The sequence below is a fragment of the Lutra lutra genome, chromosome 6 (genome assembly GCF_902655055.1).
Source record: "Lutra lutra chromosome 6, mLutLut1.2, whole genome shotgun sequence".
NCBI lineage: Eukaryota > Metazoa > Chordata > Mammalia > Carnivora > Mustelidae > Lutra > Lutra lutra.
Genome location: NC_062283.1, coordinates 73,706,795 through 73,720,127, shown reverse-complemented (window position 1 = coordinate 73,720,127; position 13,333 = coordinate 73,706,795). Strand labels below are relative to the sequence as shown.

Here is a 13,333-nt window from a genome sequence, read left to right as displayed (position 1 = left end):
GGCCCTGCATTGGGCTCTCTGCTCAGCAGGGAGCCTGCTTCCTCCTCTCTCTCTGCCTGCCTCCCTGCCTACTTGTGATCTCTCTCTCTGTCAAATAAATAAATAAAATCTTTAAAAAAGAATAATGCTGGAAAGATAGAAATAATAATATTAGCTGTCTGTAATTGAGATTTCTGCCATATATTGGTACTTACAGACTGTACTCGACTTTATATTCACTATAGATGTTACTGGCCCACTTTACAGAAGAAAAGTGAGGCTTACTAATAGTAGTTAAGTATTTTCCCAAACTTGTATTGCTAATGAATTTAAGCCTGGTCTCTCTCCTTCCAAAGTTTTTGTTCCATACCACATTATCTGAGACTGCTTGGGTTCAGATCTCAGTTCTATCACTTACTAGCCATGTGACCCTGGACAGTGTCTTAACTTCACTGTGCTATGCTATTTCTCATTTGTAAAATGGGAATGAAACCACCACTTACCTCATAGGGTTTCTGAGAATATTAACTGGGTTAATGTATATCAAGTCCTTAGAACTGTTGCTGCTGCTTTATACGTGTTACCTTTCATCTCTTAAAGGACGTGCTGGAATGGGTGCCATTCAGGGACATGCCAAAATAGAAAAGTTCTCAGCTGTGGTCCTGTATGGTTTCTAACTCAGTTTCTCCGGGTTGTTTTCTACAGCTGGGAAGTAAGAGGTTTACCCTAATATACCTCAAGCTTTAAAATTCATAAGTTTTCCTATTGCAGTTTTTCTGTCTTCCTCTTCCTTGACAGTATTTGGTCCAGCGCAAGCATTAGGCTGTTTTATAGTGTGCAAACTATTTCATTATGTTCTGAAGGAATGCCAAGGTGCACAGTTTATATGGAGGAGATGAGTTTAGGATAGCAGTAACTTGTTACTCTTGCATAATGTTAATTTATTTAAAGCATTTACTGTCTCTTTGCTTTCAAGACAGCCTCTCTTTGAAACCCATCTTTTGGTATCTATAGTCAGCAGAATAATGGACCCCTTGAAGATATCCATGTCTAAATCCTCAAAACCTGTGAACCTGTTAGCATACATGGTGTTGGGGTGTTTGTTAATGTGATTAAGGATTTTTAGATGGAGAGGCTATCCTCACATAGGAGAGTCCAATGTAATCACAAGCATCTGTATAAGAGCAACTCAGGAGGGTCAGAGTCAGAGAGGGTACTGTGTAGGTAGGCTGAAGTCGAGGTCAGAGTGATTGGATTGTTGGCCTTGTAGGTGGAAGGAGGCCAGTGAACTAAGAGTGCAGACAGTCTTTAGAGGCTGGAAAAGGTAAGGAAAATGGATTCTGCCCAGAGCCTCCAGAAGGAACATAACCTTGCTGATGTGTTTAGATTTCTGACCGGCAGAACTGTAAGATAATAAATTTGTGTTGTTTTAAGTCACTGAGTTTATGGTAATTTGTTATAGTAGCAGTAGGAAACTAATCTAGTGCCCCAGCCTTGCTAGTTTACCTGTCTTCTCAACAAAGGCCAGGGCTGATCTTTCCTTTTTTTTTTTTTTTTTTTTTTTTATTCATAGAAAAAAGACACTATTCCTTTGACTTTGTGTTTGAACTGTCTCCTGGGAACAATCTGAACCTGTCTTTTGCTAGGCTTTGAATTCTTCCAGTAAGAATTTTCTTGAATAGTTTTTTCCCCTTTATTGGGTGCATTGGTCTTTCCTGTCTTTCAGAATAGTGCTTCAACATCTCTAGTATATGTTTTATCTTAACCCCTCAAACCTCAAAGTATTTTGAGTGCAACCCATTTTCTGGGCTCCCTAAAATCTTCAAAGCTTCTACAATGCCCTTTTGGTGAGGAATTCTGCTTTTGAGGATATTACACTATAGCTGATAGATTGTAAGACTCTCCTCTTTTTTAGAAATATCAGCCAGAGAGGGCGCCTGGGTGGCTCAGTGGGTTAAGCCGCTGCCTTCGGCTCAGGTCATGATCTCAGAGTCCTGGGATCGAGTCCCGCATCGGGTTCTCTGCTCGGCAGAGATCCGGCTTCCCTCTCTCTCTCTGCCTGCCTCTCCATCTACTTGTGATCTCTCTCTGTCAAATAAATAAATAAATAAAATCTTTAAAAAAAAAAAAAAAAAAAAAAGAAATATCAGCCAGAGAATGGTAGGATAGCCACAGCCCAAACCACACGTCAGAAGTTCTTCCATCTCTAGCTACCCTCAATTCATCAGATTTTGATTATTCATGTTTTATAAGCAGAAAAAGCTAGGAGCCTGGTCTTAAATGTAGTAATGAGAGGAGAAGGTAGCTGAGACTAGAGAAAATGAAGATCGTATCATTGATAATTCAGCTTTCTTGTGTGAGACTGGAGGCAGGTGGATTGCTGGGGAGAAGAATTGGGTAGGTGCAGGTGTGAGCTTTTTTGCTTGCTTGCTTAATAGTTCTCTTTTGAGATAATTTAACACCAGAAAAACTAATTTCTTTGATTAACAGTGCTAAATTTCTTCTTAATGAAACCTAAAGTTTCTTTATACTTTAAAATATAAGATTTTTGTTATTACCTCTCAATGATAGCACTTTTAAGTGAAAGCTGTTTTTGTTGAAATATAATAAAACATAGGAAATTAAGAAACAATCCATCTTTTGAAAATGTTTTTAAAAGATTGTTTTTGTTTTGGATTAGTAACTTTGTTCTATATTTAAGGCATTATGAAAGGTGGGTGCATAATTTAAAAGGTTGTAGATGTACTAAAATTTGAAAAAGCTACTCTACAGGAAGCTAATTCATTCTGAATCTTAGAAACAAACCAGTCTGAAATAAAGTCTGGTTCTGCCATTGATGAGTTGTGGACTTTGGATTTTTTCTCTCAGTGCCTCAGTTTTCTTATCTGTCAGAGTGGAGATAATAATAGAACCTACCTTAATAGGGTTGCTTTGTGGACTTAATGACTTAATGTGTGTAAAGCATTTTGAATACTACCTGGCACATAGTAAGCACTGAGTGTTTGCTTTTGTCCTGTTCCTCATCAGTGGGTGCTGTTTCTTTTCTCTCTCTCTCTCTCTCTCTTTTTTTAAGAATAGGAAAGAACTGTGCATTTAGACGTTAAAGCCTGAAGTATCATTAGGTTCAATATTTATATATTTCTTATTTTCCATAGCTATGTTTAATGATTTTTATTTATTTGACAGACAGAGATCACAATAGGCAGAGAGGCAGGCAGAGAGAAAGGAGGAAGCAGGCTCCCTGCTGAGCAGAGAGCCTGATGCGGGGCTCGATCCCAGGACTCTGGGATCATGACCTGAGCCGAACGCAGAGGCTTTAACCCACTGAGCCACCCAGGCGCCCCCCCATAGCTATGTTTTTCAAACAACAATAATAGTTGTCTGTCTTTGGTTGTATCTGAATGCTTTATACAGTTTATAAACCAAACATTTGGAGATTTCTAGGGTAGAAATCTGAGGGTAGTTTGATTTTGTTTAAGTGTAGTCATTGAATAATGTAAATATTCTTTAGTATATGTTGTGATAAAGTAATTGAGTGTGATATCTGTTACCAAAAAACTATAGGATGTTTTGTTTGCAATCCTTAGTAAACTGCATTTGACAGAAATATGTCCCAATCTTATTTTAACATAAAAATATCTTTAAATAGGATCTATATAATCCATAGAGGACCAGATACATTTTAGATTATCATTCAATTCTGGTTCTTGTTCTTTTTCCTTAGAATGTACTCAGAAATTATTTGCTTAGCATATGCTTTTACATATGTAAATATGATATTTTAAAAAACTCCCTGTTGGAAGTATCTACCTATATCGATATCACCAACAGATCTGTCTTGCATTGCTTTACAAATCAGGTGGGCAGATACTACTTCCCTCAGGAATTTTCAGTTTAAGAAATACCTAAAACTGTTGAAAAATCTTAACAAATCTGTATTACAAGGGACACGCTGTCTACTTGCTCTAGTTAAAGAACTTATTAGTTGGTTGCTATGGGATTTTATGTCAGTCCACTAATACACAGTAACACACATACCTTAAAAATAGGTAACCTTTAAGGCAGGTAGTAGGTTCATTCTGATGTTTAGTGTAACAAAAAATTTTCATTGCTTAAATACCATTTTTAAAGAATAGTATATACTATATTTAAGGAGATAAAAAATTAATAATTAAATGATAACTAATTAAAGGGAAGTAGATAGATTAATGAAGCTGCTCCAATCAGATAACTATTAGAGGCTATGCTTTTTTTTTTTTCTTAAAGATTTATTTATTTTAGAGAGAGCGTACATGTACAGTCACAAGTGGGAGGGGCAGAGGAAGAGGGAGAGAGAATTTCAAGCAGACTCCATGCAGAACACAGAACTCAACGTGGGGCTCCATTTCCCGACCCTAAGAGCATGACTTGAGCTGAAACCAAGATTTGGATATCCCCAGACTATGCTTTTCTAATATGTATTTTAATCTGGGAGAAAGGGCAGATATGGTAGAATTGGAGGATTTCAACTCTATGGTTGTCTGTTCCCCAACATATACTATGTGCAGTATTTTGTGATAGGCACTGCCAAACTGAAAAGATGAATCAGGTATATGTTATTTCTTCAAGGAGCTTGCCTGGGATTATGAGGAGATTATTTACATAAATAACAGAGTCGTAAGGTAGAAATAGCGCATCCTGGAAAATCTAAAGGGTCTTTGTAACTAAGACTATCAAAGAACTATGGGGGAAAGTATTTCAAACAAGGGAATGGACAAAAGCTCTAAATCAACAAAGAATGTGGCCTATTGGGGAACCTGAGTAGTTTGTTTTTGTGAAGGGTTAGAACAAAGAGTTTGTGGGGAGTAAACTGGAAGGGTAGATGAGGGCCAAATTATGGAGCAAGGTTTAGATCTTAATTATTTTTCCTAGCTATAAAATTCTAGTGCCTGGTATGTTATGTAATTGGTGTCCGAAACATAGTAGATGTCTAATAAATATATAAGGAATAAATGAATGCATTCAAAAGCTAAATTGGATTGTTTTGTAAGTAAAGGGAAATCATTTTTTATTTTTTTATTTTTTTTCATAATTTATTTATTTGACAGAGAGTGAGAGAAGGAGAGAGAGCACAAGTGGGGGGAGCAGCAGAGGGAGAGGGGAAGCAGGCTCCCTGCTGAGCAGGGAGCCCGATGCGGGACTCGATCCCAGGATCCTGAGATCATGACCTGAGCCGAAGGCAGAGGCCTAACCCACTGAGCCACCCAGGTGCCCCGGGAAATCATTTTAGATTGCTGAACAGAAAAGTGTGTTGGTGAGATTTACCCGATAATTGTGTGCAGAAAGGCATGAGCAGGTGAGAAAGAAGATATAGGGAAAGAAGTTAGAAGGCTATCATGATAGTTGAAGTAAGAAGAAGGCCTGAACTGAGGAGGCTTTGTAGAAATAAATAGGGACTGATGTGAGAATTATTACAGAGGCATGATCATTAAACTTGATTATTGCAGTGTTTTGGGGAGAGTAGTGCAGAATGGGAAGAGAGTCAAAGTCATTATTGAAGTGTTTGTGGGGGGAGTAGTACAGAGTGGGGAAAAGAGTCAAAAGTCTAGCTGTGGTTTCAGGCTGAGGTGGTGGGAAGACCATGGTGTCATAAACCATGCCTGGGATTAGGGAGGAAGGTTACATGTGGAGAAGATATAGTGAGTTCTTTTTTTTTTCCCCAAGATTTTAAATGTCAAATACCAGTAAGGTAGTCCAGTGGTATAGCAAGTGGTTGAAAATGCAGGATTCACTTCGTAGAAAGGTTGGGTCTACCTAAATAGGTGAGACCTTAGGAAACACATTTTCAGAGGGCCAAGAGAGACTAAAGGATGGGTCAGAAAAGAAGGTACCAAACCACAGTTTACTGAGTAAGAACTTAAGGGGCAGTGAATTTCAAGGTGAAAGGCAGTTAATTTCAAGGTTAACTAGCTGTAATGAAGGCTAGAGAGAACGTCAATGCTGAGTACTAAGAAAAGCTATTTGAATCTCGTTAGGAGTTCACCACAGAATAATACTGGGGGGAAGAGGAGGTAAAGTTGAAGGATGATCATGTTGATTAGCCTTGATCATTTTTGTGAAATGAAAGGCAAAACCGTTTTCAGAGAGTAAAGGTTGCTTGCTGAACGTATTGCACATAACATTAGAAAACAAAGCTTTTGTCAAGGGGAATGTTTAAGTAAATGAATTTGTTAAGATTTATGTATTACATTTTTTGACTGCTTCTTTGATATAATATTGGTTGCTTCACCAGTATGAACTGACTATAGTTGAGAATGTTCGAACAATGTCTGGCTCCCCATTTATCAGGGCTGTTATAGAACATGCCTCTATATTGGGGGAGAGGCTGGATTAGAATGGGAATCTATGGAAATCAATGAATTATATCTTTAGATTGCTTGATTTTGAATAGGTAGATGGTAGGTAGAGTCAGTTATTTTATATTTTCTTATAGAGAATTTCCTGAGAAACAGGAAATTTACTTCAAAGTTGAAAATTTTATAACAATGAAGCAAAAAACTTCACAGTTTTCCTGATGTGAAAACTGAGGATGGGGTTCGAGACTTCAGGGTCATGTAACTAGTTGAAGATTGAGCCGGGTTTTGAAACTTCATTTATCTGACTAAAATTCATGTCCTTGACATCATACTTATCTTTTAGTAAGTTGGATAGCAAGACATTTCAGACCTAGATAATGATCTTGTAAAAGTCATGATGGAAGTGTAAGGATCAGAAGAAATCAAGTTTACAAGAGGGGCAAAGAGCCGGCTAAAGGGGGAGAAAAAGTTGTCTAGCAATAGTACAGAATAACTAAGTATATAAATATATATTTTACGTGTATTTCAATATACATATGCATGTGTATATATACTTCAATATGTAAATATATGCATTATGTATGTATCACAAATGCATATAAGTACATATGCTTATATATACTATTTAAGATATTCTGTATTATGGTTTTTTTTCCCTTTGGCAAGACTGCTACATTCATATTACTTATATTTATTATTATCATTCATAAATTTTTGTATTTTAACTGTAATATAAAAATTCAAAATTAAAGGTCTATTTAATATATAGTACTTTTTTAAATTAAATTTTATTTTTTAAAAACATATAATATATTTTTATCCCCAGGGGTACAGGTCTGTGAATCACCAGGTTTACACACTTCACAGCACTCACCATAGCACATACCCTCCCCAATGTCCATAACCCCACCCCCCTCTCCCAACCCCCCTCCCCCCATCAACCCTCAGTTTGTTTTGTGAGATTAAGAGTCACTTATGGTTTGTCTCCCTCCCAATCCCATCTTGTTTCATTTACTCTTCTACCCCCTTAACCCCCCATGTTGCATCTCCTCTCCCTCATGTCAGGGAGATCATATGATAGTTGTCTTTCTCCGATTGACTTATTTTGCTAAGCATGATACCCTCTAGTTCCATCCACGTCGTCGCAAATGGCAAGATTTCATTTCTTTTGATGGCTGCATAGTATTCCATTGTGTATATATACCACATCTTCTTTATCCATTCGTCTGTTGATGGACATCTAGGTTCTTTCCATAGTTTGGCTATTGTAGACATTGCTGCTATAAACATTCGGGTGCACGTGCCCCTTCGGATCACTACGTTCGTATTTTAGGGTAAATACCCAGCAGTGCAATTGCTGGGTCATAGGGTAGTTCTATTTTCAACATTTTGAGGAACCTCCATGCTGTTTTCCAGAGTGGTTCCACCAGCTTGCATTCCCACCAACAGTGTAGGAGGGTCCCCCTTTCTCTGCATCCTTTATTTTAATGGCAGTTTAATTTTTAGATGGTTATTTTAGGTATTAGTCATATTTAAACTGCCTTCAGCAAGAAAAAGACCCTTTCCTTTTCCAAAATAACTTATGGTCTACTATTAAACTTTTCTCTAGATAGAGTCTTTTATATTGGGAACTTTTCACCAAAGAGGAGGCATGGAGGGCTAGGGAAAATTCAGAAAAGATAAAGGGACAAAAATGTTCAAGCAGCATCATAGTTGTGCCTAGGATACCATTAATGCCTTCTTGTTTTATCTTTCTGTTACATTCATCTCCTATCTCTGTGTACAAAATATCTTGGCCTTATATCTTTTGAATCTTATAATGTTTACATTATAACATTATAATGTTATCATTTTACGGTTGCTCAACAAATAATAATTTTCATGTACATGAGGTACACTGTTCTCCTGAGACTTCAGTTCCCATTTAAATACCTTGGAAAACAAATTCTCAGTTTTCTGCCAGATGAGAATAGATCACTCTCTTTTCTTGCTCAGAATGCATTTTGTGCTTGGAATTATATTAAAAATAATTTATAGCAGTATTTGTAAAAAGTCTACTAAATGAATGTTCTGTCAATTGTTACAGAGTTACAAATTTTGTCAAGGAAAATTGCAATTGATTTTAGACCAGTTGGATCCAGGGCAACCTAAAGAGGTAAGTTTAAAGGATAGCTGTCAAGTTCAGTCAGATATTTATATATATTTATAATATATTAGATTGTGATTAGTAAGCAGCTGAACTGCTTCTCTTGCAAATAGGCCTTTATTATCATGGTGCTCCTAGACTAATGTCCCTGCTAGACTTTCCAGTCTTGAAATGAAAGGTCACAGAGTAGGGGAGGCTGCCAGAGAATTGTCATGGTTTGTAGGAAGAAATTTTTATGTCTAGTTTCAGTTTTGAAGGGATAAAGTAATAAGCCGTTGTCTTCCAAACTGTTCTTTCATTGTTGCTTTGTATGTGATATTTTAGTGATTTCCTTAAAGAAAAATGATCTTCATTTAATGTTCTTTCTACTTCTGGAAAATGTGAGCAACTTCGACACTTTCATTTATTAGAAAAAGGATTTTAAAGAAGCAGTTCTATTGAATTGTACCTGTTTATATTTTAAGATTTCATAAATTACTGTTTATAAAGTCTTGTTTCATTAAGTCAGTCTGAAATAGAAAATAGGATTTGCATATCTTGCCAGTTGGTTTCAGTTTTTGAAATGTTTTTCAAGTTTTCATTTTATTTTATTTTTTAAAGATTTATTTATTTGAGATAGAGCGTGTGCAAGCACGAGCCGGGGGGAGGGGCAGAGGGAGAGGCAGAAGCAGGATCTCCACAGAGCAGGGAGCCCAACTTGGGGATCATGACCAGAGCCGAAGGCAGATGCTTAACTGGGCACCCAGGCAAGCCACAACTTTTCATATTAAACTAAATGAATAGTTATGATTTACTCCCACTGATTTTTTTTTTAAATCACAATAATTTTTAGCATTTCACATTCTGATTTATTTTCTAGGTTCTTTTTTTTTTTAAGATTTTATTTATTTATTTGACAGAGATCACAAGTAGGCAGAAAGGCTGGCAGAGAGAAGAGGAAGCAGGCTCCCTGCTGAGCAGAGAGCCCGATTAGGGGCTCAATCCCAGGACCCTGAGATCATGACCACAGCCAAAGGCAGAGGCTTTAACCCACTGAGCCACCCAGGTGCCCCTATTTTCTAGGTTCTTAGTAAATGTTTCAAAAGGTATTAGAAATGGAACTTGAGGGGTGCCTGGGTGGCTCACTGGGTTAAAGCCTCTGCCCTCACCTCAGGTCATGATCCCAGGGTCCTGGGATTGAGCCCCGCATCGGGCTCTCTGCTCAGTGGGGAGCCTGTTTCCTCCTCCTCTCTATCTCTCTGCCTACTTGTGATCTCTGTCAAATAAATAAATAATAATTAAAAAAAAAAGAAATGGAACTTGATTTTATATGATAACAATCTCTCTCTTTTTTAAACATTTTATTTATTTGAGAGAGAGGGAGAGCATGAAAAAGAGCATAAGAGAGAGTGAGAACACAAGCTGCAGGGAGGGGTAGAGGGAGAAGTGGACTCCCTGCCAAGCAGGGAGCCTGATGTAGGACTCAATTCTAGAACCTTGGGATCATGAACTGAGCCAAAGGCAGATGCTGAACCCACTGAGCCATCTAGGCGCCCTATGTGATAAGAGTCTTATTGTCTTCAGTTTAAGTGAATTACTTGGAAATCTATACTTATTTGGAAACTTTTATAGTACTTCTGCAAGTAGTAAATTCTTAATGGGATTTTGTCCTAAAAATTAACTGAAAGGGAGAAAATACTTAATGTTTCTAAAATCCCTCCAAAGTCCCCCAGTCCTATCACAAATATAGTCGTGTTTAGGAGTTTTTCTTTCATATGAATATATAGACACTTTTAAGTGCATGTGTATTCTTTTTCACCTAAAACTTGATACCCTGATTTAGAGGGTCTGGTTTTATAAGGTCTTAGCTTCTCCTGCACCCCAACTTCTTGCCCTTTTAAACCACTAGGTTTCAGTTATTTTAGCTGGGGAAACAACCACATTCTGAGAAACAGGTTGGAATCAGTGTGTTCTTTATTTATTTATTTTTAAAGACTTTATTTATTTATTTGACAGACAGAGATCACAAGTAGGCAGAGAGGCAGGCAGAGAGACAGAGAGAGGAAGGGAAGCAGGCTCCCCGCTGAGCAGAGAGCCTGATGTGGGGCTCGATCCCAGGACCCTGAGACCATGACCTGAGCCTAAAGCAGAGGCTTAACCCACTGAGCCACCCAGGCAACCCTGGAATCAGTGTGTTATTACTTACTGGTTGGAGAGTGGTGGGGGAGAAGTCTTGCTCCATTCATGACTGGAGTAGAGCTATTTTTTACTGCTTTCCTTTGGGGGATATTGTTTTGGGTGAATTCTGATTTGATTTTGCAAAGAATGATTAAGAAGTAAGTTTTCCCTGAAAATATAGACATTCAGTTTTATATCACACTGTTGACTTTTCCTACCTCAGGGGCTAGAAGGTCAGAAAACATAGTATAGCATTGAAAACTAGTCCAAATTAATTATTTTGTGAAAATTGTTCCTATGTTCTGGAATGGGAATGCTTCACCAGGGGCATATTATGCTAATTTTAAAATTAAGGCCCTCAAACTATAGGACCACCTAGGAGTGCCTAGTTAAGTAGGAAAACCTTGCCCTGGTGATTCAGATTTGACCACTGTCCTTCTTCCTCTTTCACTTAGATATATGACCTAGAATCTCCAAAAATTAGTTTATAATTTTTGCTTTATGTAAAGTGGCAACCTATTTTTTTCTGTTTAACACTTAGTTTAAAAGAAATGAGTTCTCAAAAATTGTTTTATAAAAAGACCTCTGATTTTCATCATTTGGCTCTTTAAGACAATCATCTAGACTGCTTTAAATGTTTAATATTTGAAGTATTGGTGGTATCCTAGTGGCTGGGTATTAATAAAAATCTTTTAAATTATAGGTGAGATATGAAGCCTTGCAAACATTATGTTCAGCTCCACCATCTGATGTTTTGAACTGTGAAAATTGGACGACTCTTTGTGAAAAACTGACAGTGTGTCTTTCAGATCCTGATCCTGTGTTTAGTGTAAGGAGATGCTGATAGAAATATTTTTTTAAAAAAATTGTTTTCCCATCATTCTATAAGCAACTGGAATTACTTTCTTTAATAGTGGCTCTACTATTCATGGAATTTCAATTCCAGCTTTTGAGTTGTAAAGATTTTCTTTAAAGACATTAACTTACTATTTCATGATTAGATTCCCAGTATGATCAATATCGCACTTCACTGCCAAATAATAGTAGACTGTTACCTTGCTCATTGTTTTATCTTGTAAAGGGATATCCAAATATTCGTGTTTTGTTTTGAGTTAAGAAATGTACTTTAAGAGACTACTTAAAGCATTTTTGAAAGAATTCATGACATATGAAACTTTGAACTTAAAATGATCAGAATTTATTCTAACTGAATCATAAGCATTTTCCTTATGCATTTAAATGTTTATTTAGAGATTGCTTAATTGCTTAAAAAAAGGGAGAAAACTAAAGCAAAGTTCAGACGATAATTGAGAGGAATCATAAATATAGAAAATTCTAAAGATTATGAAGTCAGTAGAGAAATTATTGAATATAAAAAATGATTCTCCTGTACCTTCTCAGGAATACTATTATATGAGTAAAACAATATTAAAAAGTATAGTTGTTGTATTGGTTATATCAGTGATGTAAATTAAAAAAAAAATCCTACCATATCCCATATTCACATTTAAATGCAAATTTAGGTTTAGAGGGTCTTTTTCTTAACTGATGTGTCAGGAAAGAAAAAGTTGGCTTTAAAATTGTTATGGTGTTTTCTACAGAATTTAAGATGTTAGCACAAGAGTTAAATTTTGTTAGCTCTTCAGCAAATATGTGTGGATTACCAACAATGTGCAGCATTCTAGTTTAGATGCTGAAAACACACTGAGCAAGACAGAAGTCTTTGCCGAACTTACATTCTAGTAGAGGAGTCAGACAGTAAGCAATTATTAAAGAAAAAAGAATCTCAATACATTTATCTGTTGAAAATCATGTTCTTCCATCAATGAAGATAAAATTATACTGGTAAACAGAAGTGGTTTGGAAACAAGTGGTTTGTTGTTTTTGTAAGGGAGGAAAATGTGTTCAATTACCTAATACCTGGACACAGTTCAACTTTACTGTCACCAGGTGATGATGCAGACTTCTGTAAAAACTCAATGATCCAAGAACCTGAAAAAGGAAAAAGATATTTCAGGGTCACTTTTTACATTTCAAGGAAATGCAGTTGTAAATTTCTCTGTATATATTTTTTTTTTTAACAAAGAATAGTGGTCAGATAGGTTTCCTTTTATTATTTAAAAAATTATGTAACAACTTTATAAACAGTGAATATTCTAATGGGTCAATATAAGTGGCTTTGTTTAGCCATTATAGATTATTCAGTAAAAGTGTTATCAGTGTTGAATAAAATTGGAAAAAGTTGTTATGGAGGGAAAATGGTAACAAGAACCCATCATATTGGAGTAGAAAAACAAGGCATGGCATTCTTTTGATTTTGAATTTATGCTTGATCCAAATTCTTGAGTTGATTCTGTTTTTTCATTTCCTCTTTTAGAGGACTCTTGCTTATAACTGAATGAAGCCTGTCATGTTTGAAGAGTGTGACAGATACTTATCAATTGCTGCAACTATAAAAATAAGCTTTCTAAAATATTTAATATCCTCTATTCAGTAGGAATTCCTTCGGGTTACTAGAAATTTTTGATCATTTGTGTAACCATTTTTTTCTAATTTTGCTGATATTTGATATAGGCAAAGTTTCCCCCCACCCCCTATCCCAGAGTAGAGCACTTGAGGAGATCTTACATATTTCTTTAATGGGATATTGAATTTCACAATTAGGATTAATTTCATCACAGTATTAAAGTTGGTAAAATTAAAATGATAGCTATAG

At 36.3% G+C, this 13,333-nt stretch overlaps 1 protein-coding gene across 1 annotated transcript in view; it reads left to right on the top strand.

Moving 5' to 3' along the window:
• The window catches only part of TBC1D32 (TBC1 domain family member 32), a 238,219-nt gene that overhangs the window by 16,615 nt on the left and 208,271 nt on the right, over window positions 1–13,333 (top strand). Inside the window, 2 exon segments of the mRNA XM_047733941.1 lie at window positions 8,401–8,469; window positions 11,321–11,446. Of these exon segments, the coding sequence (XP_047589897.1) occupies window positions 8,401–8,469; window positions 11,321–11,446 (195 nt within the window).